General features: G+C 60.7%; 2 protein-coding genes across 3 annotated transcripts in view; one reads left to right on the forward strand and one right to left on the reverse strand.

The window, feature by feature from the left end:
- Nucleotides 1–8,662, forward strand: part of CBL (Cbl proto-oncogene) — a 38,167-nt gene extending 29,505 nt beyond the window's left edge. Inside the window, exons 11-16 of the mRNA XM_040534338.1 lie at nucleotides 434–811; nucleotides 1,798–1,892; nucleotides 2,396–2,551; nucleotides 3,035–3,138; nucleotides 3,643–3,825; nucleotides 5,999–8,662. Of these exons, the coding sequence (XP_040390272.1) occupies nucleotides 434–811; nucleotides 1,798–1,892; nucleotides 2,396–2,551; nucleotides 3,035–3,138; nucleotides 3,643–3,825; nucleotides 5,999–6,279 (1,197 nt within the window). The 3' untranslated portion in view covers nucleotides 6,280–8,662. The remainder of the gene's footprint in view (nucleotides 1–433; nucleotides 812–1,797; nucleotides 1,893–2,395; nucleotides 2,552–3,034; nucleotides 3,139–3,642; nucleotides 3,826–5,998) is intronic.
- Nucleotides 8,663–13,730: 5,068 nt separating this feature from the next.
- MCAM (melanoma cell adhesion molecule) lies at nucleotides 13,731–22,798 on the reverse strand. Of its 2 annotated transcripts, XM_040534438.1 has the most exons (15): nucleotides 22,644–22,797; nucleotides 18,921–19,048; nucleotides 18,621–18,831; nucleotides 18,453–18,523; nucleotides 18,251–18,338; nucleotides 17,923–18,102; nucleotides 17,700–17,827; nucleotides 17,380–17,539; nucleotides 17,147–17,268; nucleotides 16,832–16,970; nucleotides 16,615–16,736; nucleotides 16,394–16,529; nucleotides 15,926–16,067; nucleotides 15,359–15,476; nucleotides 13,731–14,859 (listed from the first exon to the last, which is right to left on the reverse strand). In XM_040534438.1, the coding sequence occupies exons 1-15, from the start codon at nucleotides 22,720–22,722 to the stop codon at nucleotides 14,830–14,832; spliced, it is 1,854 nt and encodes a 617-aa protein (XP_040390372.1). In that variant the 5' UTR covers nucleotides 22,723–22,797; the 3' UTR covers nucleotides 13,731–14,829. The 2 variants fall into 2 exon arrangements, with proteins under 2 accessions (XP_040390372.1, XP_040390373.1); XM_040534439.1 differs by lacking the exon at nucleotides 15,359–15,476 and having other exon boundaries at nucleotides 22,644–22,798.
- Nucleotides 22,799–26,032: the final 3,234 nt, after the last annotated feature.

A 26,032-nucleotide genomic window follows, 5' to 3' on the forward strand; every position in this document is an offset into this window, starting at 1 on the left:
TGCTTTGGTAAATCTTTTATGTTCTCTGTGACATCCCTGATGGCAAAATAGCCATTTCTGTGACTTACTGACTTGTGTAAATAATACACAGTTGAAGTTTTTTGAAACAATTAGTATCCTTTTATTTGGAATCCAATCCAATGATGCCCTGAGTTGTTCTTTTTTTTGTTTTTAATTCAAGAAAGATAATCTGGGGTGTTTAGTGCCTAGCCGTAGCTGCGTGTAATTACTGTGTTCTCTCCACAAGCTTGTAGGGAAGGTGTCCCTGGAGAGCTAGCTTGGCATCACTCCACATCCGTTGAGATAATTTCTTGTAAAAAACAGATGAAACAAAAACAGACCTCACCCTTCTGCCACCCACCTCCCACCTTTCTATGTTCTGTGGCTGGACTCCCTTTGTTAAGCCATGTTTTTGCGTTCTTCTGCTTCCCAGGCTGCTCCTGGCACCCTTCACAAAGACAAGCCTCTGCCGATCCCACCCACGCTCCGCGACCTGCCGCCGCCGCCGCCTCCGGACAGACCCCACTCCATCGGGACCGAGGGTCGGCCTCAGAGACGGCCCCTGCCCTGCACGCCAGGGGACTGTCCTTCCAGAGACAAGCCGCCCCCCGTGCCCTCCACCCGCCAGGGAGATCCGTGGCCCTCCCGGCCGATTCCGAAAGCCCCCTCCGCAGCTCTCAGCACCGGTGACCACTGGACTGGGAGGGAGCTGTCGAACAGGCACTCGCTTCCCTTCTCCTTGCCCTCTCAGATGGATTCCAGGGCTGAGAGCCATCGGCTTGGGAGCACGCTCAGCCTGGACAACCAAGTGGTGAGTAGACCTAATGGGGGCGAAGGTTGGGTTTAAGGAATTAGGCCTTCCAAGGTGCCCTGTTCTCATTTGCATCTGAATAGGGCATTCCTGTGCCAAGGGAGAGATGGAGAGGAACTGGTGAATGCCAGGCAAGGGAGAATAATGGGAGGACTTCATAGGGCTGTGCTTTCCTGCCTCTTGGGAGCAAGGCTGAAATCTCGGTTTATCTACCAGTTACCTTTGAGCAGTCAGGAGCCGCAATTTCATGATCATAATTCACCTTTGAATTTTGAAAAACCAAGAATGTTTTGCGTTAGGAGCTGGTATGCTGAAAAAGTATAATTTCCTCCTCTCAGGATTCAGGCCTATGAAACGTGCACAGAGAAACAATGATTACTTTAACGCGGTAAAATCTGAGTTAAATTTGGGTCTGTTATTATTAGTAATATCATGATGTGTAACTTAGTGGTCCAACATACTGTTCTCTAAGAGAAATCACAGGCAGTTTTGCTTTCCTTGATCCCTTTTGCCTATCTTTTCCTTTTAAAACCTCCAGCTTTCTTGAAAAATTGAAAGCAAGTACATTTTTAGCCAGATCGTCTAAGGAATTGACACTTGCACAGTTGTCATTCGGTCTCTGTATATATGCTTGTCTGCATCCTTTTCCTCTTTTCCCTATTAACATTTTGGCCTTTTGGCCAATTTCAGCTGAGTTTAGCACAGTCATTAGAGTCTCAAAGATAAGAGTTCCTGTAGTTCTTGTGTAAACAGGCAGTAGGCAACAGGAGAAAAACTCTGCTTGTGCTGTCAGGGAGGGAAAAGTATCAGAACTTCTGGATTTATAAGGTGTCAGTAAATGCTTTTGAATAAATGAAGTTGCTTCGTCCCCGAGAACTGGCTGACTGGCTGACATCCATCCCCAGTTGGGTGACCAGCAAACAGTTTTGTAACTACACGGGCAGACCTGGTGTTTCTAATTCCTCTTGTGGACTTCTTTCTTTCAGAGCTTGAACAGTGGTCCACCAGCAACCTCAGAGTGTGAGCACCCCAAAATTAAACCCTCCTCCTCTGCCAACGCTATCTACTCCTTAGCTGCCAGGTATGTTGTTCCCTAGGAGGGTCATTGTAGGTCTCTGTGCATGCTGGTGCCGGGGACAGAATTTGGCCTAACTCTGTCAAGCCTTAGTTTCAGTCTCGGATGGATTATTTATTCCAAGCACACAGTCTAGATTGAAAGTAGATGAAATCTGCATCCTGAAGATTTGTGGGTGGCGTCGATAGTTACCTTTGGCTGTGGCAATAGGAATCAGGCTATAGTTACCTCTAGTTCTTCTGTAAATGTAATTCTGAGTTGGTCTTTCTAAATGTACGTTGTGAAGCAGGTGATGTGTATGATGCTGTTAACTGCCTCTTCATAGTGACCTTATGCCAGCTTGACCTTGCAGCTGGGCTGCTGCAAGTGCTGAAGCCAGGTTATTTCTCTAGGCAGTATCAATTCAGCGCTGTTACCTCGGCTGTGGGTTTGAAAGGCCACTTTGATATTAATTAGGTTTACAGTAAATGTTTTTTCTGGTGTTTATATCTTGTTTCTCCTGCCTCCAGACCACTGCCTGTACCAAAACTGCCTCCTGGGGAACAGTCTGAAAGCGACGAAGACACTGAATACATGTCACCTTCCTCTCTGCCGGTGGTGCCTCCAGGTCCTGCTGTACAAAAACCAGAGATCAAAATGCCTGTGGAAATGACTCAGAGTTTGCGGTGAGACGCTGTTTGCATGTACTGTTCTTCCTCCTCGCAGCTCTGGGGAAGCGTATTTGTTTACCAGGGTGGAGATTTTGCTTGCTCTGTTGGCTGGATTCCCCCAGTGATGCTCACCAGATCTAGACTAACATAGCGAACTGCAAATGAAATGTGGCTACTGCTCTTTTGCAGAATCCTTACACAGTATTAAAAGGGCTATATAGCCGCTTCCACCTCTTTCTGCTGATAACGGCAGCAGCCACTGAAGCGCAAAATTCTGGGAAAAGGTTTTTTTCTGGTGGTGTCAGTTAAACTCTTCTATGCTGATCTGCTGTCTTGCAACAGGCATCGCTAGAGCACTTAGAGAAACAAATGCTCTTTCACAGAACAGTGGTGGTTTCATTTTGAAGCAGGTATCTGTGGATAATCTCAGTCACAGAAGCTGGGCGATGGTTGACCACTGTCACCTGTGTGAAGGGAGATGTGTGTTCTCTCCCGCAGAGTCCTGGAGTGCGACCAGCAGACGGATGGCTGCATGTACGAAGCGATGTACAACATTCACTCCCAAGCAGTGTCCTCTGCGTTTGAGACCGTCAACGCTTCTGGTGAGTGGGTGTGCTGAAAAAAAAACACACAAAAACATCAACAAATAAACCTGGGACGCAATGCGTTGGTCCCAGTGCCAGTTGGAATGGCATTTTAGGCTAAATTAAATGTTATTGCTTTTGTCGTTGAAATAGCTAGGGTGTATGTGGAAGCATTTGTGCCTGTGTACTGCAGGCTGCATGTGGGGATGTTGGTGAGCAGCCGGGCTGGAATGTACTGTAAAAATACTCAACAGTTGTTTAAAAAATGGCTGTTTTGAAGATTTTGTTTTCTGGGCTTTGCTGCTGTAAGCAGCTGCAGCAGCTGTCAGCCCACATCTATGGTAAGAAATTTTTATCTAGCGCTACCCTCTGGAAGGAGCTTCCATTGAACCTGGGGTTTTGGCAGCAGGGCCTTTGTTCTGTGTCCTGTCAGTGCTTTTATGGACTGCAGAGGAGCAGAGTCTGCCTGGAGAGACGGAGCTCGGTTCAGTCCCAGAGCTCAGACTGTGTCTCTTCTTCTAGATGAAGGGGATCTGGCTGCAGCCACTGCCAGCAATGGCCCGGAAGAATCAGAAAATGAAGAAGATGGCTACGATATCCCCAAACCACCACTACCAGTTGCTATTGCTCGTCGCACACTGTCTGATATCTCCAACGCCACGCCTGCCTTCAGCCGAATGTCTTTGGAGAATGACCCTGTAACAGGTTAGAGAACAGCCGTACTCCGGATGCTATAGCACGCACTGATGGCTTGAAACTTGTGTCACTGAGTCAGGATTTTGGGGGTAGGCTGTAAAATCAGATTTGCGAGGCGGAATTACACTGGTCCTCATTTGCTCAGTTTGGTTTGCGACTTGTAGTACATTTCCTTACTCACTTAAATCACTGAGCTAGTAAATCACACTTAAATCACAGTTAGCGAAACCTTTTCGCAGCTTCAAGGATGTTCCTTAGGTCATCATAGTGTCGTACAGGGCATAGCCCAGAGTTTGTGCCAGGGCGTGGAACAGAGCTTGGGAATATTACTGCTTATCACTGCTCAAGCTAAAGGTGGGATGGCTGGCCGTGCACCCCGTCTGTCTGGCTCGGAGGCTCGGGTGCGGTTGTTGCCAGCAGATGGCACAAGTGTCCCGTTGGTGCTTCGGGCTTCCTTGAGCAAGGACACGGCGGCTCAGCAAGGTCAGCTTTTTGTCCCCGGGGGGCAGGGGACATCTTGTCCTTCTGGCTGCGAGACACTCTCTCCAGGGGGAAAACCGAAGCCTTGTCTCTCCAAAAGCCTTTCCAAATAACGCTTGACTTCTTCCCTACAACCGGTCAGGGGCACCAGAGGAAGCTCTGAAACTTCCTGTTGGGGGGCTTTAGGATTCAGCACGTCTCGACGTCCGGCCGTTTGCCAAGTAAGAGGAGCGAGTTTCTCGTTCCTTCTGGAGGCTGGCAGGAGGCAGAGCCTCCTGTACCCAGGCCTGCTCGTCCCACGGAGTCTTCTGCTCACCTGCTTCACCGATCCCCTTTTCCAAAGTTTCCTCTTCTTCAGCTCAGAGAAGAATTTATCAGTTCAAAGAGATTTGTTAGCTTGTGCCACTTCTCCCTGCCTCACTCTGTGACTGTGTCTGTAGAACATGGGATAAGGAGGGCAGAGGGAGCTCACATCCTGCTCCCAGATGAACTGCGGAGCTTAATCATTGACCCTTCTTTGTTTATACAACCCTGAAATTATAGTGCTTTTGTCCTGCTTTGTAGGGTCTGGAGATCTGCTAACGAAAAATGCTGGGGAAATGCTGGTTGTTACTGCCCTGGGAAGCTCCTGCAGTTTTCTGAAACTTTGGGTATTGGCCACTGCCGAAGCCTGGCTAGTAAGGGATGCCTTTTGGCAGATTTATGTTCTCACGCATGGTGCCCTACAATTTAGTTTCTTAATCATTTACCAAAAAAGCTGAGCTGGTCGTTGCCCTTTCAAATTGACCCGTGGTCTCTGAAATTTGAGCCGGCTCGGGCTGAAACAGCTATTTCAAAAGACGCTTTGGGGGAGAGGAGTGGGTAGTCCTTTTTCTCAAACGTACAAAAAGCTTTTTATGTGTCAGGAGCTTGTTCTGTGACGGTCGGGGAGATGAGCTGCCTTGTGGCTGGTGAGGAAGCCTCAATGAATTTGTTTTCTGAGGAGCCTTCCCCAGCTTAGCGCTCTTGGTGAAGTTTTTCAGGAAGGCCCCACGATGACTGCTGCTGTTCTGAACGGGGCTGCGGTGCCAGTCTTGAAGGGGGATTGTTTGGACATTCCCAGGCTTAAGGATTTGTGTGTTGCACACCAGTTCAGCTGTTAGAAAAATCTATCCTGAGTACCTCGAGGAGGTTTTTCCAGCAGACGGACACAGCTTGCTTTAAGGTGATGTCAAATACTCACGCAGAAGAGTTCCTTGTCATGTGCAAAGTAGGAAAAAACGTTTTCTGCAGTGATACAGGTGGTCAGGACTCAAAATTATCAGACGTTGGATTAACACAGTAAATAATGCGTTTTCTCTACCAGGCACTAGTTAAATCCCTGCGACGTTCGGTGTCCTGCTTGGTTTATTGGCTGCTCTTTTTGTTCCCCAGGGGGCTAGGGGGGCTTCGGCAGGAGCTCGTGTGGGTGGCCCTGGCCGAGGGGCTGGCAGAGGAAGGGGAGCGTTCCCTTCTGAGACAGAGCTCAGTTTTTGGAGAGCGGGGGAGCTGTGATTCCATTTTGTGCGTGTGCTGATCGGTACCGTGGTGCGGGAGGATGGGGCTGAGTCGAGATAGCGGCGCAGGTCTGAGCGCCATTTATCAGTCTGATGTCAGTCCTGCTCTCTTCCGAAAAAAGAGTCCCTGCCCTTCCTTGAAGCGACGCGTTTATTTCTCCTTCCAGGTTTTTCGGATGGCTCTCAAGTTCCAGAAAGGCCGCCCAAGCCTCTGCCGCGGAGAATAAATTCAGAGCGAAAAGCCGGGAGCTGCCAGCCAGGTGGGGCCAGCAGCGGGACCAGCGCGTCGCTGCAGCTCTCCAGCGAGATCGAGAACCTCATGAACCAAGGCTACTCATATCAGGACATTCAGAAAGCGCTGCTCATTGCACATAACAATATCGAAATGGCCAAGAATATTCTCCGGGAGTTTGTTTCCGTCTCCTCCCCGGCGCACGTGGCCACATAGCACATCACCTCCGACGCCTGCAACTTCTGCGGACCAGCTGCCCGGGCGGCCGCAGCCCGGCCGCGCACCGAAGGGGAAGGGGGTTCCTTTAGAGACTGCGTGCGGAGGTCAGCCCTGCCTCTTCCCGAATCAGTTATCAGGTTTTTGTGGTTCCAGATTTCAAAGCAGTGGGATGAAACGGAGCGGAGCGGTGTTTTATACAGTGTGTGTCTTGGAGTCCTTTCCCCCCTACCTCTTGGCTGAGAGAACGGATTTGTTTCCAGGGTGCTGGTAGAGAGAGGTATTGCAACGAGGGATCCCAGAACCGATGCCCTGGAGGCCGGGGGGAGTGTTTTGTGCTGTGAATTCGAAGTGAATGCTCTGAGAAACCAAGTCTCCGGGTCAGTGTGGTGTGTCCTGTGGTTCATGGTACTAGGTTTGGACCTGCTCGCTGCTGGCTGTCTGGCTGAGGCTTTTCGGAGCAGCCGAGCGGTCGCGTTCCGCTGGGAATAAACAGGAGACCTTGGAAGAAATCTTCTGATTGCTTCCCGTTAGCTGTGGCGTTGCCCTCTTACCTGTAATAATAGCATTTGTTGCTCACGATTTAGGTCATCCCTTTTCGCCTGGAGCTAGCGTGCCTGGCTTCTGCAGGGCGCTTTGCTGGTGGCAGCGCTGGGAGTTGGATTTCTGTCGCACGTGTCCTCTCCCCGGCAGCGTCGGATTCCAGGGCGCTGGATGTGCTGCGCGTCCCGCGTGTCTTTGAGGGGTGGGAGAGGGTGGGAAGAATTCGAGGGAGAGCGAAGAGCTGGCTGCTGCTTCTCCTTTTTTTTTTTTTAGCCTCGGGCGTTTCGTGCTGCGGTGCTCAGGCTCGAGTGCAGCCCTGCCGGGCTCGAGCAGCCGCCGCCGGCCACTCCCACGCTCTCTTTCTCTAGGAATGTTGCACCTGGTGAACGCGATGTTTTATTTATCTTAACTGCATGGTGGCTGTCGCGGCCTGGTGGCCTTCGTCTCCGCCTGGTTCCGTCGTCTCCTCCAGAGAGCGTTCGTGGGAGCCAGTTGTCTTTTGTGCCAGGCTGTCTCGTGGAGCCGGTGGGTGCGGCTGATGTCGTCGTGGGTATCGTGCCTGCTTTGCAGCAAAATAAACGCAGCGGTTCTCTGCATGGCTGTCACAACAACACGGGGGGCTCTTCCTTCCGTTTCCATTTCTCCGAGGAGTCGCCAGAGCTTGCGTTAGAGCGGATCGGGGACGCTTCTGTAGTCGTAAAGCAGTCACACTGGGCTTTAAGAGTCAGGACTCAGCTGTTCCTCGGCCAAAACCTGACCAGCATGCTCAGCTACTTAACTCTGTTCGTAATGTGCTTGTGTGTGAGCAGCGTGGTGCCTTTGGAGAGGCTTTCAATCGAGCAGGGACACGCAGATCCCAGCCTGACAGACGGGCAGCCCTCTGGGTACGCCGCGAGGCTGCCAGCCTTTCAAAGCGTGTCCTGCGTTACTTGCATCACTCCAAGGGCAGCAGCAGTCGCTAGGCGAAGGGTTGCAGCTCGAAACGCTGCCGGCGTGCTCGGGGCAGCTGGATGCAGTTTAGCCCTTTTAAAGAATCCGGGAGCTGGGCCCAGATTTCGGGGAAACAGCTCGCGGTTGGTGGGGGGACTTAGAATATTAGCAGGGAAATTAAGCCTAAAATGTTTGTTCGATGCGCGGTGTGGGTCTCTCTCTAAACCTGCAGCTTTATAAATGGACGCGGGGGGGTCCGGGCAGTTTAAAAGCGCAAGCTGGCTCCTCGCTCCCCTCCTTTCTGTAAGAAAACGGTCTCTGAAACTGTAAGGAGATCCCTTAAGTGCAGCTCTTACTGTTGCTATTTTAGGGCCAGGGCTGAAGCGTGCAACTGCAGCGCGCTGGTGAGATTTCTGCCCATCAACACGGGGCTCGGCAGCGGTGCGGAGAGGTCACGAGCTGCCGGAAGCAGGATCTGGCCTTTTGGAGGCGCTGAGCTGCAGACGAGGTGATGTCCCCGCATCCTGCGCTCGGGGAGGAAGGGTTTTCCTTTCTCCTGCCCCCAACAGCCAGCAGTAATCACGCACCAGCCCTGCTCTTGCTGTCCAAGTGCTCTGGCAGCCTCGGCCCCTGGTGTGTCCAGCGCCGGGGGGGCTGTGCGGGGACGGGGGCAGCTCTGGGCAGCTCTCAGCAGCTCCGCACGTTGCAGGCTGTCCGACCACCCCGAGCATATCCGAGTTAGTTCCCGGCTTTGTCGTTTTGGGACGGAGCCCTGCTGTTCCTTCCCCTCTCCTCCGCGTTCTCCCCGGCGCTGCCGCCAGCCCCGCGTTGCTTTTGGAGCCGCTTCAGCGCCGCCTTTGCTGTGGAAACTCAGCCCGAGCGAGTTCAAGTGCGGCGTGAGGCTGGGGCGTGCAGGCGGGGCTGCTGCCGCCAAGGCTGCGTTAAGAGCCAAGTCCGGCCAGCCTGGAAGCCTCAGCTCGTGGCCTGCACAGCGCCCGTGCCCGCAGCGGCGATGCCCTGTCCCGTACGAGCCCCGCGGTGCCCGATTCAGCCGTGCCTCGCAGAGCTGTCGCGGGGCTGCCCTCGGGGTTTGTCTGCCTCTCTGCGACGTCCCCGCGGGTGTTTGTCCAGGTCTTGGCAATTAGGGAGAGCAATCTTCGTGGCATGTGTCGCTACCTTCCCTGCGCGTGTCCGTTCTGCGCACTGTTTGTTTCTCAAACTAATTTAAGAAGCTTAAGCCTTGGCTTTTCTTTAGGCCTGGGAGCGTTTTGCTCGCACCGCTGGCGTGCAGCGGGGTCTGCCCGTGTTTTGCGGCTCTGCCCAGGCACTGTGCAGCGTATTTTTCTTCCTGTTTTTCTTTCAGAAAGGTGGGCCTGATGTGATTTTCTCTTCCCCCCCCCCCCCCCCCGCCCCCCTTCACCTCCTTGCTCTTTATTCTGAAGAAGCTAACCTGCCAATGCTACTTTAAAAAAGCAGAAGCCAAATGTCTCGTGCCTTTCCGAGGGGAACGCTGCGTCGCTGGGCTGCGCCTGGGCACCCCCTGCGAAAGGAAAGAGCCCGAGCAGACAGCTGCAAGGGTGCCTCCGAAAGGTGCGGAAAGAAGGGGCAGGAGAGACGGGCAGTTGTCACTCCTGCCGTGTTTTGTAGCGTTGCAGCTGCGGAGGTTTCCTTCTCGGCCTGGTGCCGGCAGGGAGTTGTCGGGGCTGGTGCGGAGGCCAGGAGAGCCGTGGGACAGGAGTGGTTTGGCTTGTGACAAAATACGAGTTCTGCTCTTTGAAAAGAAAAAAAATGCTGGGTTCCCCCCCCCCCCCCCCCCACCTCTACCTGCCAAGCCAGGACGCAAAGCAAGCGGCAAACCCGTGGTCCGGGAGGAGCTGGGGCACAAAACGCGGGGCACCGCGCCGCGTCCCTGCGCCCGGCGTCCGCCTCGCTCGAGGTTTCGGTGGCTCGGGGTGCCCGGAGCCGCCACGGCCGAGCGGGATCTGCAGCGAGACATATCCCGAGGGGGAGGCTGCGTGGCTGGGCAGGGAGCAGCGGATTTGCTTTCCCCGTAACCCGCTCTCCTGCGTGCCCCTGGCTGAGCCTTGCCTCGGGGAGCCGCATCGCCTCGGAGCGCAGCGTGTCGCCTCCTGAGTCCATTACTGTAGCTAAACCTTGAGGCAGGGCCATCGCTGTAAATGTTGGGTGGGTTTTTTTTTTTTATTATTATTATTATTATTATTATTTTATTATTTCTTTTTTCGGTTGAGCAAGAAAAAATGCAACGCCCAGGGCACCTTCCCGAAGGTGCCACGTTAAAAAATTAGTTGGGGAATACGGACACGTGTTTTTAAAGTTCCTGCTGGAAATCTTTTTTTTGGAATTTCTGGTGGGGGAGGAGCAGCTGTTCTTTCTCTTGGATGACGAACACCAATTTGTATGATATCAGTGTTAAAAATGTTGAGATTTTTCACAAAATATTTTAAAAAAAATATAATAGTGTCATTAATATAAAATATAATAGCAGTATTTAATCCTTTCGGATCTGTAAAGAATAAGGAAAAACAGAAGGTAAATATTCTTACAGAGAGTAGCTGAGCTTTAAGGTTCACTCGGTTTAAAGTCCTCATTTTGTTTGCAAATGCATTGTTAATGTTTAGAGGTTATACTAATGTTATTTATTAATTGTTTCCATCCTTGTATGCTGCCCACTAAGAGCTTCTTTGGGATTTCATTCACCTGTGTCAGTAAAAAGAAAACAAAACAAAGTTTTATTTTTAAATAAAATTTCCTTTGTCGTAGCGGAGCGGCTGGGTTGTGGTGGTTCTGTGAGCCCTGGAAGAGGAACGGCCCGCTCGTCACCTCGCTCAGAGTGCCCAAGTTGGGACGTTTGGTCCATCCCCTGCGTCCCTTACACACGTCACTGACCTAGAACCCGCTTCCGCACGGTTACCTAATCCTAATTAATGTCAGGGATGCTCGCGGGACGAGGGCAGGAAAGGTTTGCGTGACGTTTGTGCTCAGAAGCCTACTGCTAGAGTGCAACGTCCTCTGCCGGAGCCAACCAGGCGGTGACGTAATCCACAAGAAATAATTAAACGCCGAGGTTCACGTGAAGGGGGTCGTTACCAACCATTAACGGAGTCTGAAAGGGGCCCGAGGAGTCTGCTGCTGGGGTCTGCAGGGCCCGTACGGTGCCTAGCAGATCCTGAAACCCAAATCCTGCTCTGCAAGGGCCCGTTGGCCTCCGTCTGCCCCTCAGAAACTCGGCTCCAAGAGACTAATAATTACTGCCTATCATTTATAGAAGGACATAGAACATAACTCATAAAATATAATGCAGTATGGCCCTAACAATACGTGACATGATGTATATGGGATGTAGCATGAATTCAAGGGTACTTACACACCCACGACGCAACACACCCCCAGGACTCTGGTAGCGGGTGCACGACCCCGTCAGACCCTGTTGGGGCCCCATGACCCCTGCTGGAGCTGTGAGCCTTTGGGGGGGGGGGGGGTTTCGGGGCCCCCGCTGGCCCTGACCGCGGGCCCTGGGGCTGGCAGAGGCCGTGGGGGTCCGGCAGGGGCTGCCTGGGAGGGGGAGGCTGGCGCTGCAATAATGGGGCACGTACAGGGCCCGTGGGCGTGTGATGGGCTACCGGGGGGACCGGTGGGGTTGACTGAGGCCAAGTGGCCTCGAACCAAGATGGCGCGAGAGGTCAAGTGAGGTTAATTGGGGTCAGACAAGGACACGGGGGGGGGGGGGGGGGGTGTCATCTGAGGTCAATTGCACTCAAGAAAACGGCTCGCAAGGTCAAATGAGGTTAATTGGGGTCAAACGAGGACACGGGGGTCAAATGAGGACACCGGGGTCATCTGAGGACAAGTGGACTCAAAAGAAAACGGCTCGCGAGGTCAAATGAGGTTAATTGGGTTCAAATGAGGACACGGGGGTCAAATGAGGACACCGGGGTCGTCTGAGGTCAAGAGGATTCAAAAGAAAATGGCTCGTGAGGTCAAATGAGGTTAATTGGGGTCAAACGAGGACACGGGGGTCAAATGAGGACACCGGGGTCATCTCAGGCCAAGAGGATTCAAAAGAAAATGGCTCGCGAGGTCAAATGAGGTTAATTGGGGTCAAATGAGGACACGGGGGTCAAATGAGGACACCGGGGGTCATCTGAGGACAAGTGGGCTCAAAAGAAATTGGCTCGTGAGGTCAAATGAGGTTAATTGGGGTCAAACGAGGACACGGGGGTCAAATGAGGACACCGGGGTCATCTCAGGCCAAGAGGATTCAAAAGAAAATGGCTCGCGAGGTCAAATGAGGTTAATTGGGGTCAAACGAGGACACGGGGGTCAAATGAGGACACCGGGGGTCATCTGAGGACAAGTGGGCTCAAAAGAAAACGGCTCGTGAGGTCAAATGAGGTTAATTGGGGTCAAACGAGGACACGGGGGTCAAATGAGGACACCGGGGTCATCTCAGGTCAAGAGGATTCAAAAGAAAATGGCTCGCGAGGTCAAACGAGGTTAATTGGGGTCAAATGAGGACACCGGGGTCAATTGAGGTCATGGGGGTCAACCGAGGTCAAGTGGACTCCGGTGCCGTGCCTCAAGAAGCCGAGCGAGGCTCATTGGGGTTGGCTGGACTGGTTCCCAGTTGGGGCTGGCTGTACTGGGGTTGTGCTGGAGGCACTTGAGGCCGGCAGTGTCCGGTGGCTCCGGGTGCGTGAAATGGTCCCAAAGGCCTCAGCGGGGTCCCGTGGGGGCTGCAGCACGGTCTGAGCCGGGCCCACCCCCAAGCCCTTATGGCCGCAGGAGCCCCGTCGGGGGGCTCCATCCCCCATCCGCTGCCACCCTCCGCTGGCCTCCCCCCGGTCAGCACGGGGGCAGCGCTGTGCGGTCAGTGCCCAGTGCCTCCGAGGCGCTGCAAAGGTCTCTCCCCGTCCCCCTTCCCCCATCCTCACCCCCTTCGTTCTCGCTGAGCACGTCCCCAGGTGGGGTGGGGATGTCCTGGGTGGGGGCACCTGTCCTGGCCGGGTCCCCTCCCCGCTCTGGATGCACCCCAAGCCCCCCCGGGGCAGCGCCGTGCCAGGGGCGGGCCAGTCGGGGCCCTGTGGGGGTGCTGCTGTGACAGCTACACCACCCCCTGCTGCCCCCACCTCCATCAGAAATCCCCAAGCCTGCACCACGCGAGAGTCTGTGACGAGAATTAACTCCACCCCATTAAAATTCACTCTATCTTTCCATAGGTTTACCTATTAATAGCCCTTATATTACTGCACTTAGCTCTTAAAAGCTCTTACTGCTAAACCTCGCACATTACTTTAGTGCTGTTACTATCAATAGTTACCTATTAAAAGTGTATCAGAGCCTGTCGCTAAGAATTATCAACTACTACCTGAAGAAGCTGAGATACGAACACCAGTTATAAGCATTTAGGAGCCTTTAGGAGAAATATCCATTAATAGCTAGGACCCTCCCTACTGGCTATCAGTACAGTGAGCTATTTTCATTTCTTACCCCTTAGAACCTACTGCCCGACTTACCTCTGAGCAGGAATTAGCATCGGTATTAGCCATCAATACGATTATCTAACAGCTTCTACTATTGGGGTCTATTAAATTCTATTAACAGGTTGTCCTTTAGTATCTGCAGCCACCAGTAACATAATTATGTATTGCAATCTAATATTAGGATTCTCTCTTAGAATCCTTATTAATAGTTATCCGCTACCGGTTATTGGTGTCTGCTAGCTATTAACACCATTTATAATTGGAATCTCTGTACAGAATTACCTGTTACTATCCACAGTAGGCATTGATCCATCATCTGTTAGGATCTTAACAGGATTCCCTGTTAATTCCTATCAGTACCCCCCATTAGCTGCCACTAATTGCCTATTAACGCTTATTAGCAGCAGTTACCGGCCTGTTAAGGGCAGAGGGGGAAGGGAAGGGAGCGAAGCGCCGCCAACAAACTCACGCCCAGCCTTTGACGTCGGTACTTTATTTTCACATATATATATATATAAAAAAAAAAAACAAAACGACTGGCAAATATCAGACAAAACTCCCGGAAATGTACACACAACCCAACAAAAATATATATAAACCAAAGCTTCTGCTTCGACGACACTTGCAGCTCACGAGCGGGGCCCGGTGCCGACTGGGAAGGGGCTGGGGGCTGCGGGGCGGCGGGGGGAGGCTGGGGACGGGGGGTTTTTTTTCCCTCCCCGAGGGGGCAGGAGGGCGAGCTGCCTCCTCCTGGGGGGGTGGGGGGGGGGGCAGAGGTGTCACTGAAGCAAGAAATAAACCAGTTTTCCCTGGGGCTGATAAATGTTTAGCCAAAAAAAAAAAAGAAAAATCCAACCCTGAGACATCGCCGGCTGGCCCTGACCTGACATTCCTCGGGTTTACGTTTAAACACGACCCAGCGGTGCCAGCGGCTGCGCAGCCTCCCTAAAAGCAACTCAGTTCGTCCTCCCCCCCCGGCAGCAAACCTTCAAACAGGAGGATTTAAGAACCTGCATCCCCCAAGGACCTGAGAGCCCCGTCCCTGCCCCGGGTCCCCGCCCGCAGCACCCCGGGGAGGGGCAGGGCTCAGCAACAAGGCCCGGGGGGCTCAGAGGGAAACCCCCAAAGCCCCAGCGCCCCCCCTTCGCCGCTCTGCCCCCCACACCCTGCCCCTGAGGTGCCCGCGCCGCCCCGCTGCGAAAAAGCAAAAATTCCGCCAGCTTTTCTGAGCAAATTTGGGGAGGAAAAAAAAAAAAAAAAAAAAACGCGTCAAAAACCTTCCCGCACGCGACGGAGTTCCTGAAAAAGCCTCGGCTCCTTCCCTCGGGCAGCTCAGTGGGGGATTTCTTTCGAGTATTGCTGTTGGCTTCCCCGTAGCAGAAAGCAAGTCCAGCTTCGCTGCTGCCAAGCCGACAACCCGCGGTTGAGGTAACGGAGGGGGCGGGGGGGGTCCCGGGGGCATCCCCGCGGGGTTTCGCCTCCGGCCGCGCTCCCCGGGGGCTGGAGCAGGGGTGGGAGAAGGCAATCCAAGAGCAGGGGAGGGTCGAAGGGAGAAAGCACTTAGGAGATCCCCTGGCTAGTTCCTCAGATCGATGTATTTCTCGCTCTTGAATAGAAAAGAGGGGGGGGGGGAAATAAAGTTAGGGGGGAGCATAAGGATAAAAGACGGGCCCTCGGCAGGTGGGACAGGCGGCGGCGGTGCGAGGCAGCAGGACCGGGGCTGGGGCTGTCCCCTGGGCTGAATAAATCTGCCCGGCAGGACGAGTGTGAGCGGAAACCCCAGCCCCGGACCCCGGGAACAGCTTCTGCAGCCCCCGGTGGCTCTCGACCCCGTGAGCCCCGTCTCATCCTGCGCCGGGAGCTTGGGCTCAGCGACGCTCTGCCCCCGCCGCCTTCCCCCGAGCCTCCCCTCGTCGCCTCCGCTCCCTCCCCGTCCCCCCGCCCCGAGCGATGCCGATGGATGAACGGTGCCCATGCAGGGTGCGGAGCGCTGGGCGAGGAGAAAAGCGTTACCTCGGGCACCCCCTGGGCTCCTCAGCTCCGCTCCCAGCCCTGCCCTGGCAGCGCCCGACGCCCCTGTGGCCATCAGGGCCACCAGGTCCTACCTGGTCAGCGGCAGGTCTCCTCTCGCCGTTGGCGCCCTGCAGGAGCCCGGCCTCTTCGGCAAGTTTATCTGACTTAACTTCAACTACATTCTTGTCTTTACGTGCCTCTGGCTTTGTGCTAGGGGAGGGAGGTGACAATTTTGAGACGTGCTTGCGCTACCGAAGAGGGCACGTGGCTGGGGGAGCGGGGCCGGCCGAGCCCCCGAGGCTCCGTCCCGGGGGATGCTCGGGGGCAGAGGGTGCCCAGGGGCTGAGGATTTGGCTCTGGGAAGCTCCGGGCTGCCCGGCCCTCCCTGCCAGGGCTCCCTCGGCTGCTCTACGGGGCTGCTCTTCTCCTCCCTGCGCGGACGGGCTGAGCCGTGCGGACCCCGGGGCTGCGGGGAAGCTGGAAGCCAGGCCCCAGCGCCGTGCCCCCGGGTGCCTCCCGCCGGCGCCACGGGATGGGAAGCAGGAGCGGGGGGGAGCAGGAGCAATGGGCAGCAGGAGAAACGGGCAGCAGGAGAAACGGGCAGCAGGAGAAACGGGCAGCAGGAGAAACGGGCAGCCCCTCGGGGTGGCAGCGCTTACATGTCCTGCTTGCCGGCGCGGCCACAGGGGATCTTGCCCTTCTTGTGCAGGAAGTAGATGACGGAGCCCAGCACGGCCACCAGGAGGATGCAGACGATGATGGCCACGATGATCACGCCTTTGCTCTCCGAGGTCTTTTCATCTGGGCGAGACGAGGGGAGGTCACTGCGCGTCCCACCCCGGTGCTCTCCAGCCTCTCCTCCTGTTTCTATTTCGGAAAGCCCTTCCCCAAGGAGGCACCGTGGGGACTCCCCTTCCCGCTGCCTCCCCGGCTCCCCCCAGGACTGGGCACGGGGCTGAGACAAGCAGGAGGCTTTCACACCCCTGCAGAAGCAGGCGGAGACGGGGCCTCCCGGCTTGGCAGGGAGAGCGGAGCAGCCGCAGGAGCCAGGAGCACGGCTCCGCCGGTGGCAGGCTCCCAAAACGCCGAGCAGTCCCGCGGGGGGGGGGGGGGGGGGGGGGGCTCACCCAGCAGCTGGATGTGCTTCTCGCTGACCCCCAGCGCGTTGGAGACCCTGCACATGGCCCCCGCCCGCAGCAGGTCGTGGCTCACGCGCACCGTCAGGTTGCTGGCGACGTGCTGGTTCTCCACGTACTCGTGGGCCTGCGGGGAGGGCGAGCAGCGCGGGGCTCAGCACCCCGGGGCCGTGCACAGCACCCCGGATCCAGCCCCTCTGCCCAGCTCTCACCGTCCCGTTGATGCTCCAGCGGACGGAGGGCCGGGGGAAGGCGATGGCCTTGCAGGTGAGGTTCACCACCTCGTCCTGCCGCACGTACAGCGGGGAGCTGATGGCCACGATGCGCGGCTTCCCTGCGGGGACGGCACAGCGAGCCCCTTTGGCTCCCGGGGCGGGGAACACAGGGTTGATGCTGGCGGCACGGGGCCCGCCCCGGGCTATTTCTTACCCTGAACGGCCACGGCCACCTGCTTGCTCTGCTCCAGCCCCGGCACGCTGCGAGCGACCACCCGGCAGCTGAAGTTGCTGGAGGTTTCGAAGGTGAGGTTCCTCAGGAAGAGCTGGTTCCCCTCCGCCACCTTCCTGCCCTGTTGGGGAGGGACGCCCCGCGGCGCTGAGCCCCCAAAGCCCCCAAAAGCGGGACACCACCCCCCCCCCCCGCAGCGAGGCGAGGAGGCAGAAACAGACACCCCGGGGGGAAACCCTCCCCTCGGAGGAGCCCCTGGCTCTGCCCAGCCTCCTGCCGAGCCCGAGCCCTGCTCACCCTCTCGTCCCTCCACTGGAAGTCCAGGTCCACGGGGCTGTGGGCGCTGCAGCTCAGCCTCACGCTGTCCCCTTCGTGCAGGGGCGAGGAGGGCTCCATCTGCACGCGGACCCCTTCGATGTCTGGAGGGGGGGGGGGGGACGGAGAGCAGGGCAGCGGGAGCAGGGGGGACGGGGGACCCGCCGCGACGGGTCCCTTCCGCCCACCCCCCCACCCCCCCCCCGGGGCCTTACAGTTCACGACGAGCTCCACGTCCTTCTCCATCTGCGTCATGTCGTCCAGGTCCAGGATCTGGCACCTGTACAGGCCGCTGCTGCTCTTGTTGACGCCGTGCAGGCTCAGCACCCCGCTGCTGGTGTCGGCCAGGGACGTCACGTCCTGCCACTCCTCCGGCTGCGGGCAGGGCAGCGCACAGCCCTCAGCCCCACGAGGGCACCCCGCTCCCGGCGGGGGGGGAGCACAAAACGAGGGACGGGCAGGCCGGGAGCTGCCTGCCGAGGGGGGAGAGGGGGCCCGGAGCACCCCCACCCCCCCCCACCCCCAGGTGCCTCACCACTTTCTTGTAGAAGCTGAAGACGGGCGCCGGGTTGCCGTCGGCCTCGCACACCAGCTTCACGTCGTCGCCCTCCTTCACCAGCGCCGCGGCGGGCACGATGTGCAGCTCCACGTGCTGCGTGGGGTCTGGGGCAGGAGGGAGCGGGCAGGGTGGCTGCGGGTGTCCGTCCCCACCCCCCCCCCCCCACAGCCCCAAGCCCAGCTCCCGGCCCCCGACTCACAGAAGACGGTGATGTTGACCCGCCGGGAATCCTTGGAGCGCCTCTGGCCCCGCAGCCAGTAGTGCACGGCGCAGTGGAAGAAGGAGCTGCGGTCCTCCCGCGTGACCGTGGCGAAGAGGCTGCTGCTCACCGTGTACAGCCCGCTCGACTTGCGGGTCAGCGTGGCCAGGATCTTCACCTCTGCAGGGGACGCAGCCGCTGTTCCCAGCCCGCGGGGATGCTGCGGCACGCGGGGAGGGCGCCTTCGGGCGGCCCCGGGCACCCCGGTCCCTCCCTGATGGGGAGGACGACGTCCTCGGCCCCGTCCCCGTCCCCAGCCCCGACTCACTGTTCTCCTCGGGCTGCAGCTGCTCCCCGTTCTTGTACCAGGTGATGTTGGCCGGTGGGAAGCTGTTCTCGCTCACGCACTGGGCAATCTGCGGCGGCACAGAGCGCCTTGGGCACGGCACGGCCCCCGGGGGGCCCCCGTGGGGAGCGGGGAGAGGGGAGCCCGGCACGGACGGGAACCCTCGGGGGGGGCCCCTCCTCACCTGCGGGGTGGTGCTGCTGTGCACGGGGATGCCGGCCGAGCTGGCCTCGATCTCAGGGGTCTCGGGGACCTCTGGAAGAAGCCCCCCCCAAACGTGTCAGGAGCGGCGGGGACGGGATGCGCCCCGTCCCCGCGCGGCGGAGGCACGGCCACGCTGCCCCCCACTCACTGTAGACGTGGAGCTCGGTGCGGTTCTCGCCCACGCCCTGGCTGCCCGCCCCGACCTGGCACACGAAGGTCCTGGCGTCCTGCAGCGTCACCTTGCTGATGGACAGGGCCTTGTCCTCGCCCACCGACAGCCGCCCCTTGTAGCTCGTCTCCTCCTCCAGCACCTCGCCGCCCGCGATGCGCAACAGCTTCACCCGGCTGCTGCGGTCCACCTGCGGGGCCAGGGGACGAGGGCGGGCTGACGGAGAGCCCCGGGGACGGCCGCCACCGCCCCGACCCTCGGCAGCGTGCCGGCACTCACGTAGAACCAGTCGACGTAGGCGTAGGAGCCGTTCCCAGGGATGGAGAAGCTGCACTCGATCCTGGCCGTGGACTCGCTCTCCGCTTCGACCACCTCCGGCATGGAGACCTGCAGACCGCTGGCTGCACCTGGGGGCGGGCACGTCACGCTGGCACCGCCGCATCCCCGAGACCACCCTGGGACCCCCCGGCTCCGTCCCCAGCCCAGAAGCAGGACGCCCAGCTCCCTCCCGAGAGGGCAGCCCCTCGCCGCCTCTCTGCCCAGCGAGCCGCGCGGGCGCTGCCTGCCCGCAGCACGGGTGGCACCGGGACCTGCAGCCCGGTAATGGAGCGCCTGGCCACGCTCCAGGGGAGGTAATGGCTATCGATCCCGGGCGGGGAGCAGGCTCAGCAGCTGCCCTGCGCCGGGGCTGGGGGCCGAGCACCATCGGCCGGGCACGGCGCAGAGAAGGGCTGCGTCATGCCACGGCCGGGAGCGCCGCCGCCTCCAGGCTGGCACCGCGGGTGCTGAATTAAGGGGGTCTGCACGCCCCACACGGAGCCCCCCAGGAGGGGACGGTGACGCGGAGGGGTCCGGCAGCTCAGCACCCGCAGCCCAGCCCAGGTATGGGAGCTGGGGACGAGAGGGCTGCAGGAAGGCAGCTGTGTCAACAGCTCCCTGATAGCGCCGCCGCTATCAGCTGCTCAGCCTCGCCAGGGAGGGAACTTCAAAGGGCAGTGCCCTGCCTGCGAAACGCTCTTTATCTGAAGTGGGTACGCGGTGGCACAGCCCCGACACGCAGCCGGGAGCCCTTCTGCCACAGCAAAGGGGCTGGCTCACGCAGCCTGCCCTGCCAGGGCACCCCAACAGCCGGCTCCTGGCCCTCACCTCTCCGTGCGCCCAGCACAGTTGGCACCAAGCAAAGGGGGACAATAAAACAAAGCAGCGCAGGAAAGGAGGAGGCAGAAAAACAGGTGAAAGCCCCAGAGATAAGCAGGCGGCGGGGTCAGGAAACTGGACCAGGCACACACGGGAAAGAACAACTTAGCACCGGAGGCACCTGGGCACGCCGCCGGGCACCCGCAGCCCCGCGCACGCCTGGGGCGCACCCCGGCTGCTGCCGCTGCTCCCCGCCATTCCCGGCCCCCCAGCACGGTCCCGGGCAGAGCCACCCCCAGGAGATGAGAGCTGCTGGCCCGCAGAGCTGACCCGCTCGGAGCGGGAGCCCTCGAGCCCTCGTCCTGGCGGCAAAGCAGCAAAACCATGAGCTCAGAGCTGGGGAATGGCTGGCATCCGCGGCTGGCACAAGGCACCCTTCTACCCGGCCGCTGCCCTTGAGGAGGCGGACACGGGGGCTGCAGCCCCCTCCCTGCTCCCCCAGGGCAGGCTGGCTACCAGGGAGAAGGGCCCACCAGCCCTGCCGGGAGCACCCAGCGACACCCCAAAGCGCTGCTGGAAGCTGGGGAGGGGGGACACAGCCCTGGGGACACAAGCGCCCCTCGTGCAGCCCCCGGGCAAGACCCGCAGCGTGCGTGGGCGAGCTGGAGAGGCGCCGGGCGCCCCGCGATAACAGGCTCGGCTCTGGGGACGCGGTGACATGCCCTCACGCCCCGCTGCAGTCCCGTGGGGGGGGGGGGGGCACCGGAGCAGGGCTGGGAGCCGCTGGCCCCGCGTGGAGCTGCCCGAGCGCGGCGCCGAGCTCCAGCCTGCGCCCCGAGCGCCTGGCACAGCTCCAGCGGGGGACCCGCGGGGAGATCCGGAGCGGGCGCCTGCAGCCGGCGAGCGGGGAAGGGAGGAGAGCCCCCTGCGCCTTTCCATCTGGCTGGCGGACAGCCGGCCGGCAGCCAGGGCTCCGCGAGAACAAAGCTTTGCTTTTAGAGCCGGGGGAAGGGGTGGGGAGCAGCGCGGCCCCCTCCGCCAGCCTCCCGCGGAGCCGAGGTGTGCGAGAAGCTGGCGAGGAGACGTGTGGCTGTGGTGTAGGGTCGTGTCCGTCCCCGTCCACCAACCCCCCCCCCCCCCCCACCCCCGGCACGGAGCAGCCACAGAAGGGGGCACCGCAGGGGGCTGGAGCCGCACGTGGGATGCCTGAGGTTTCCCAGCTTCTTCTGGGTGCCTCTCGGGGAAAGCAGCTGCAGGCAGATCCTCGCCGTGCTGGGGATGGGGCCAAGGCTCTGCTGCGGCGCCCCACGCCCCCCAACAGCCCCCCCCCCAAACCGTGCGCGGGCAAAGAAGCAAACCTCACAGCCCCCAGCCCCGCAGCCAGGCGGAAACACCCGCAGAGCCCCCTCCACGAGCCGTGCACGAGGGGCCAGGGTTGCGCCGGCGGCCCCGGTCCGAGCTCCCTGCCCCGCTGCCTGCACCCCCTGCCCCGGGGGGGGGGGGGGGGGGGCGCACGGCGAGCCCCCCAGCCTGCCCGGGGAGGGCTTGGCCGCAGCCCCTCGCGCTTCTGGAAAGCGTCGAGCCCTTCGCCGTGGCCGGGCTTGCAAGCAGCCCGCTGCCGGCAGCCGCCAGGCGCCTGGCCCCGCACGCGTGCGGCGAGGAGGGGATCCCAGCTCCGGCCGGGGGTGGGAGCAGCCGGCGCTCAGCTCCCCCGTGGTGCTGAGCCTTCGGCCAGAGCGGGCTTCCCCGGCACCGGGGCCACCTCCGCAGGGCAGGGACGAGGCAGGAGGGAGGCAGGGAGCTGCCGGAGCACCGGGACCCCTCCCTGGAGCTTGGCGAGGGGCAGGAAGCGCACACACACACACACACACACACCCCTTACCCGGGGGGGGGGCGGGAGGTGGGGGGGGGAAACGGGCTGGAAAAAGGATAAAAAAAGAAAGAGCGTGAAAAGCCAAGAGAAACACAGCGCCCGCGGGAAAAACTCCTTAGAAGGCAAGGGGTGGATGCTTCCCAATAACCTGACCGCCGCACCCCAAGCGCACGTGGGGGCACCCCGGCACCCTGCCCCACGGAGCGTGGCCCCGGCAGCCTGGCTAGTGCCGGCCGCCTGCTGCTAGCCACCGGGCCGGCATCCCTGGGGGGCCAGCAGGGAGCACCCCTCGCCCTGTGCTGCTTTTTTTTTTTTTGGGGGGGGGGGGAGGCTGCAAAGGGACCCCCAGGGTTGCACCAGCTCCACGCCTGGAGGCTGAGGCGGAGCCTGGGGGCGTGCAGGGGTGGGGAAGGGGGTGTCTGGGTGTGTGTGGGGGGGTTATTGGGGGGCTGCTCCCCCCCCCCCCCATGATTTGGGCGCTCCTGGCCCCCACCGGGCGGTGCCCCAAGGGCGTCAGCTCCGCTCTGCGCCCGGGGACGGGACGGGGACTGGGGGGACACGGGGAAGGGGGTCGTGGGGAGACCGGGAGGGGGTCGGGTGGGGGGGGGGGGTCGTGGGCTCAGCAGGGAGCACCCCCAAAGTGCCTTCAGCCCCCCCCCGGGCGCTGAACGAGGCAGGGCACGGGGCGCAGCAGCTCCGCGGGTGCAGCCGCCGCACGGACACACAAGGGGAAGGGTCCCCGTGTGCCCCCCCCCCCCTTATCTACCCCCCCCAGCTACTCCTGGCGGTCCAGCAGCACCCCCCAGCACCCCCCAACCCCAACCCCAACCACCCCCGCCCCCCAAAACCTCCCTCAGCCCCGCAGCGGCTGCGCACCCCTGGGTGCCGCAGGTGCTCCGCTCCCCCCCCCACCCCCGGGCGGGCTGGGGCGGCCCCAAAACGGCCCCCCCCCTCCCCAAAAAACTTCCCTCCCCCCCCCCCCCCAAACTCACCGCAGCAGCAGAGCAGGAGGCAGCACCCCCAGCCCCAGCCCCAGCCCCAGGCGGGGCCCCCCCGGCGCCCCCCAGCCATCGCCCTCCGCCGCCGCCGCCCGCCCGCGACTGACCGGGACCCGCGGGCTGACGTCAGGAGGAGGAGGAGGAGCGGGGGAGGAGGAAGGCTCCGGACCTGCCCCCCCCCCCCCCCCCCCCCAACCCCTTATCCCCCCCCAGCGGCTGCCGCCCACCCCGCAGGGCGCTGCCCCGACCCCGGTCCGTGTCGTCCTCCCCCCCCCCCCCCCCCAAGTGTCCCGGTGCCGGTCCCGGTAGGGGGGGGGGGGGAGCCCCCCGGGGGTGGGCGGAGGGGGGGTGGTCCGGGGTTTTGGGGGGGGGGACACCCACCGGGGGGGCTGGGGGGGGGGGGGGGGGGGCCGGTCCCGGTGCATTCCTGCCCGGCCCCGCCTGCCCGGGCTTGCTGCGGTGGCTGCGAGCCGCCAGCCAGGCGCTGGAGGTGGAAACAGCTCGGGGGCAGAGGTGCGGGGTGGGGTTGGGGAATGCTGCGCGGGGGGGGGGGGGGGGGGGGGGCAGCCCCCCAGGGGCACCATGCGGGAGCAGCAGCCCCCCCCCCCCCCATTCACCCCGCTCCGCCCCAAAGCCCCCACGCCATCCCCAAACCCACAAACTTTTTTTTTTTTTTTTTTTTTTGGGGGGGGGGGGCACCCGGCTTTGAGCAGTGCTGGGACCCCCCAGCAGCAAGCAGCCCACCCCCACCCCGCGTGAGCAATGTGGGGGTCGCGCCCCCCCCCCCCCCCCAAGGGATGCCCTGCACCCACCTGCAGCCCCCTCCCCGCCGCAGGGACCCCCCCCCCACCACGCTGCAGCCAGAGCCCCCCCAGCTGCTGCTGCGTGGGGTGGCCGTGGAAAAAACGATGGCCGGGGCTGCCCGGGGGGGTCAGGGGGGGTCTCAGGGCTGCCCAAGGCTGCTGTTACCCCGGGGAAGTCACCCAGCCCGGCCTCCCCTGCTGGGATCGGCCCCCGGCGTGGTCCTGGGGGAGCAGCACAACCCCAGGTGCTGCGGGGTGCCCCCCCCTCCCCCAGGCACTCAGGACCCCCCCGTCCCGTCCCCCCATCCCCTGCTGCAGCCTGGCTGTGCCTCAGTTTCCCTTTTGTCCGCCCAAGTCCGGGGGGGGCTGCTCCTCCCTTGGCTTCTCCTGCAGCTCAGGGCCCCCCCAGGCAGGGGCTGCGCCTCTCAGGCCACCCTAAACCCCCGTGGGGTCAGGCTGGGGGTGCCCCCAGGGCAGGGACATCATCCTGGGGACCCCCAGCCCCTCTCTGTGCCACCGCCCCCCCCCCCGACCGCCCCCATTCTGGCTCCCTCGGTGCCATGCCCTGACCCTTCCCGTGCCCCCCTCCAGCCTTGGCTCCGTGCCGGACCCACCCCCCCCACCCCACCACTTTCCGAGCCAAATGGACCTGATGATTCATCGGAAATGATTAAATTTTATTTATTTATTTATTTTCCCCCCGGCGAGATGGGTTGCTTAAAATGGCAACGCTGGGCAGCGATAAGGGAACAAGTGCACGGCGCTGGCGAGACGCTGCCCGGCCCCACGGCTGCACCGAGGGGGGGGGTTTGGATTTTGCAGCCGGGGACCCCCGGCCCTGGGCACAATCACGTTTTCCTCTCCCCTTACAGGCAGGATGCTCTCCTGGGAGCAGGGATTGGGATATCCATCACCCAAACCCCATAAGTGCCCCCCCCCCCGAGGGCACGGGGGTGCCGCTTTCCCGCGAGAAATCGCCCAGCCAGGCAAACAAACGGGCTGGAGAGCCCGGGTGGCACGCTGCTGGTGCATTTCGTTCCGCCGCCGGCGTTTCATCCGCGTTAAAAATAAAGCGAAATGTCGCTAAGAAAACCTCCGCAGAAAATTCCCAGCCCTCGGGCAGGGCGACGCTGCTTCTCCGAGAAAACAGCCGTGTGACTGGAACGGGCCTCGGGCTGGGGAGCTTCTGCTTTTTGGAGCTCTTTGCTTTGAAAAAAGTTTTGTTTTGTTTTGTTTTCTTATTTTTTTTTCTCCCACCAAACTCGTGGTTCTGAGGAAAACGGGCAGGGCTTGAAAGGTTTGCCCGGCCGGCCTCACAGCTGGCGTGAAATCACCCGGCACCCGGTGGGCTTGGGCTCTCGGTGGGGAGCGCAGGAGGCTGGCCGCTGTCATCTGCCCCCTCTTCTGCCTCATCTCGCGCCTCATTGTTTATTTTCTTGCCGGACGGCCTCGGCTCCAGCCCCTCTCACTGCTGTGCAAACAAACAGCGCCGAGCAGGCAGCGCCGCCGGGGCGGGGAGGTCGGGGCGCACGGGGCGCACGGGACGCGCGGGTCCCTTCCCCTGCTGCGAGCCGGGGGGCAGCCCCGGGGGGCAGCCCCGGGGGGCAGCTCGGTGTTATCTGGGCATCCCAGGTACAACCCGGCGGGGTGAAATTCGGTTTGCTTTCCTCCTCTGGCCCCCGCTGGAGCGATGGCCAGCGGGTAGGGCCAGGCGTGCGGCTGAGGGTAGTGCCTGCACCGACCTGGCGGCCTTCCGTGGTGCTGGGGGGGCTCAGAGCAGCCCAGGGGGCTCAGGAGGGGTTTGGGGGTGCGTGGGGTGCTCCGGGTGCTGGCTGCCTCCCCGTGAGCCTCGCACTGGGGAGCGATGGGCGATGAAGGGCGATGAAGGGCGATGAAGGGCGATAAGGCTGCTGGGCGCACCGGGCGATGCGCTGCTGGCTGGCACAGCTCGGGGCAGATAAAAGGAAGCTAAAAAGAGGATGGAAACCAGCTGCCGTGTCTGCCCGGGGCTGCTCCTCTTCACACAACACCGCCAGGGCCGAGAGGGGTCCCCGCTCCCTGGGGAACGGCCGGGATGTGGCCCAGCACCATGCGGTCCGGCGCGGGGCCGGGAGGTTGGGCCGTGGGGGGCTCGCTGCCTGCGGGGAGAAGCCCAGGGGCAGGGTGCAGGGTTTGGGTACATTTCGGGCACCTGCCTGGGTGGAAGATGAAGGAGGGACGAGCATCAGCTGTGCCGGGAGACCAGAGCTGCCCCGGGGGGCCTGCACCCCGTCTCTGTCCCCCCCAGGAGCCCTACTCCATGTCTCCGTCCCAGGAAAATGTCGCCTCCCTTCCCCGGCTGGGCTCCCAGCGGCTCCTTTGTGTCTCCCCTCTCCTTCCTCCTTGCCGTGGGGATTACTAACCATGGCTACGGGGCCTTCCGTAGGGGGGGCAGGAGCGGGCGAGGGGCCGGGCGGCTGGAGGAAGGAAGGACGTGAGCGGAAGGGGGGCAGGAAGGTGACATCTGGATTTGTGTGCCGGGGGCTCAGCGGATGCCGAGCGGTGGCGAAGCCCCAAAAAGGAGAGCCAGGCAGCCCCGGG

The sequence above is a fragment of the Cygnus olor genome, chromosome 22 (assembly GCF_009769625.2).
Source record: "Cygnus olor isolate bCygOlo1 chromosome 22, bCygOlo1.pri.v2, whole genome shotgun sequence".
NCBI lineage: Eukaryota > Metazoa > Chordata > Aves > Anseriformes > Anatidae > Cygnus > Cygnus olor.

What these genes read in the sequence shown, in the direction of transcription:
- MCAM (XM_040534438.1), bottom strand. Translation starts at nt 22,722, where the DNA reads ATGGCTGGGGGGCGCCGGGGGGGCCCCGCCTGGGGCTGGGGCTGGGGC. An exon ending in GGTGGCCGTGGCCGTTCAGG is followed by an intron (nt 16,737 to 16,831) that starts GTAAGAAATAGC and finishes CCGTCCCCGCAG; the next exon opens with GGAAGCCGCGCATCGTGGCC. An exon ending in GAAGCACATCCAGCTGCTGG is followed by an intron (nt 16,068 to 16,393) that starts GTGAGCCCCCCC and finishes CGTCTCGCCCAG; the next exon opens with ATGAAAAGACCTCGGAGAGC.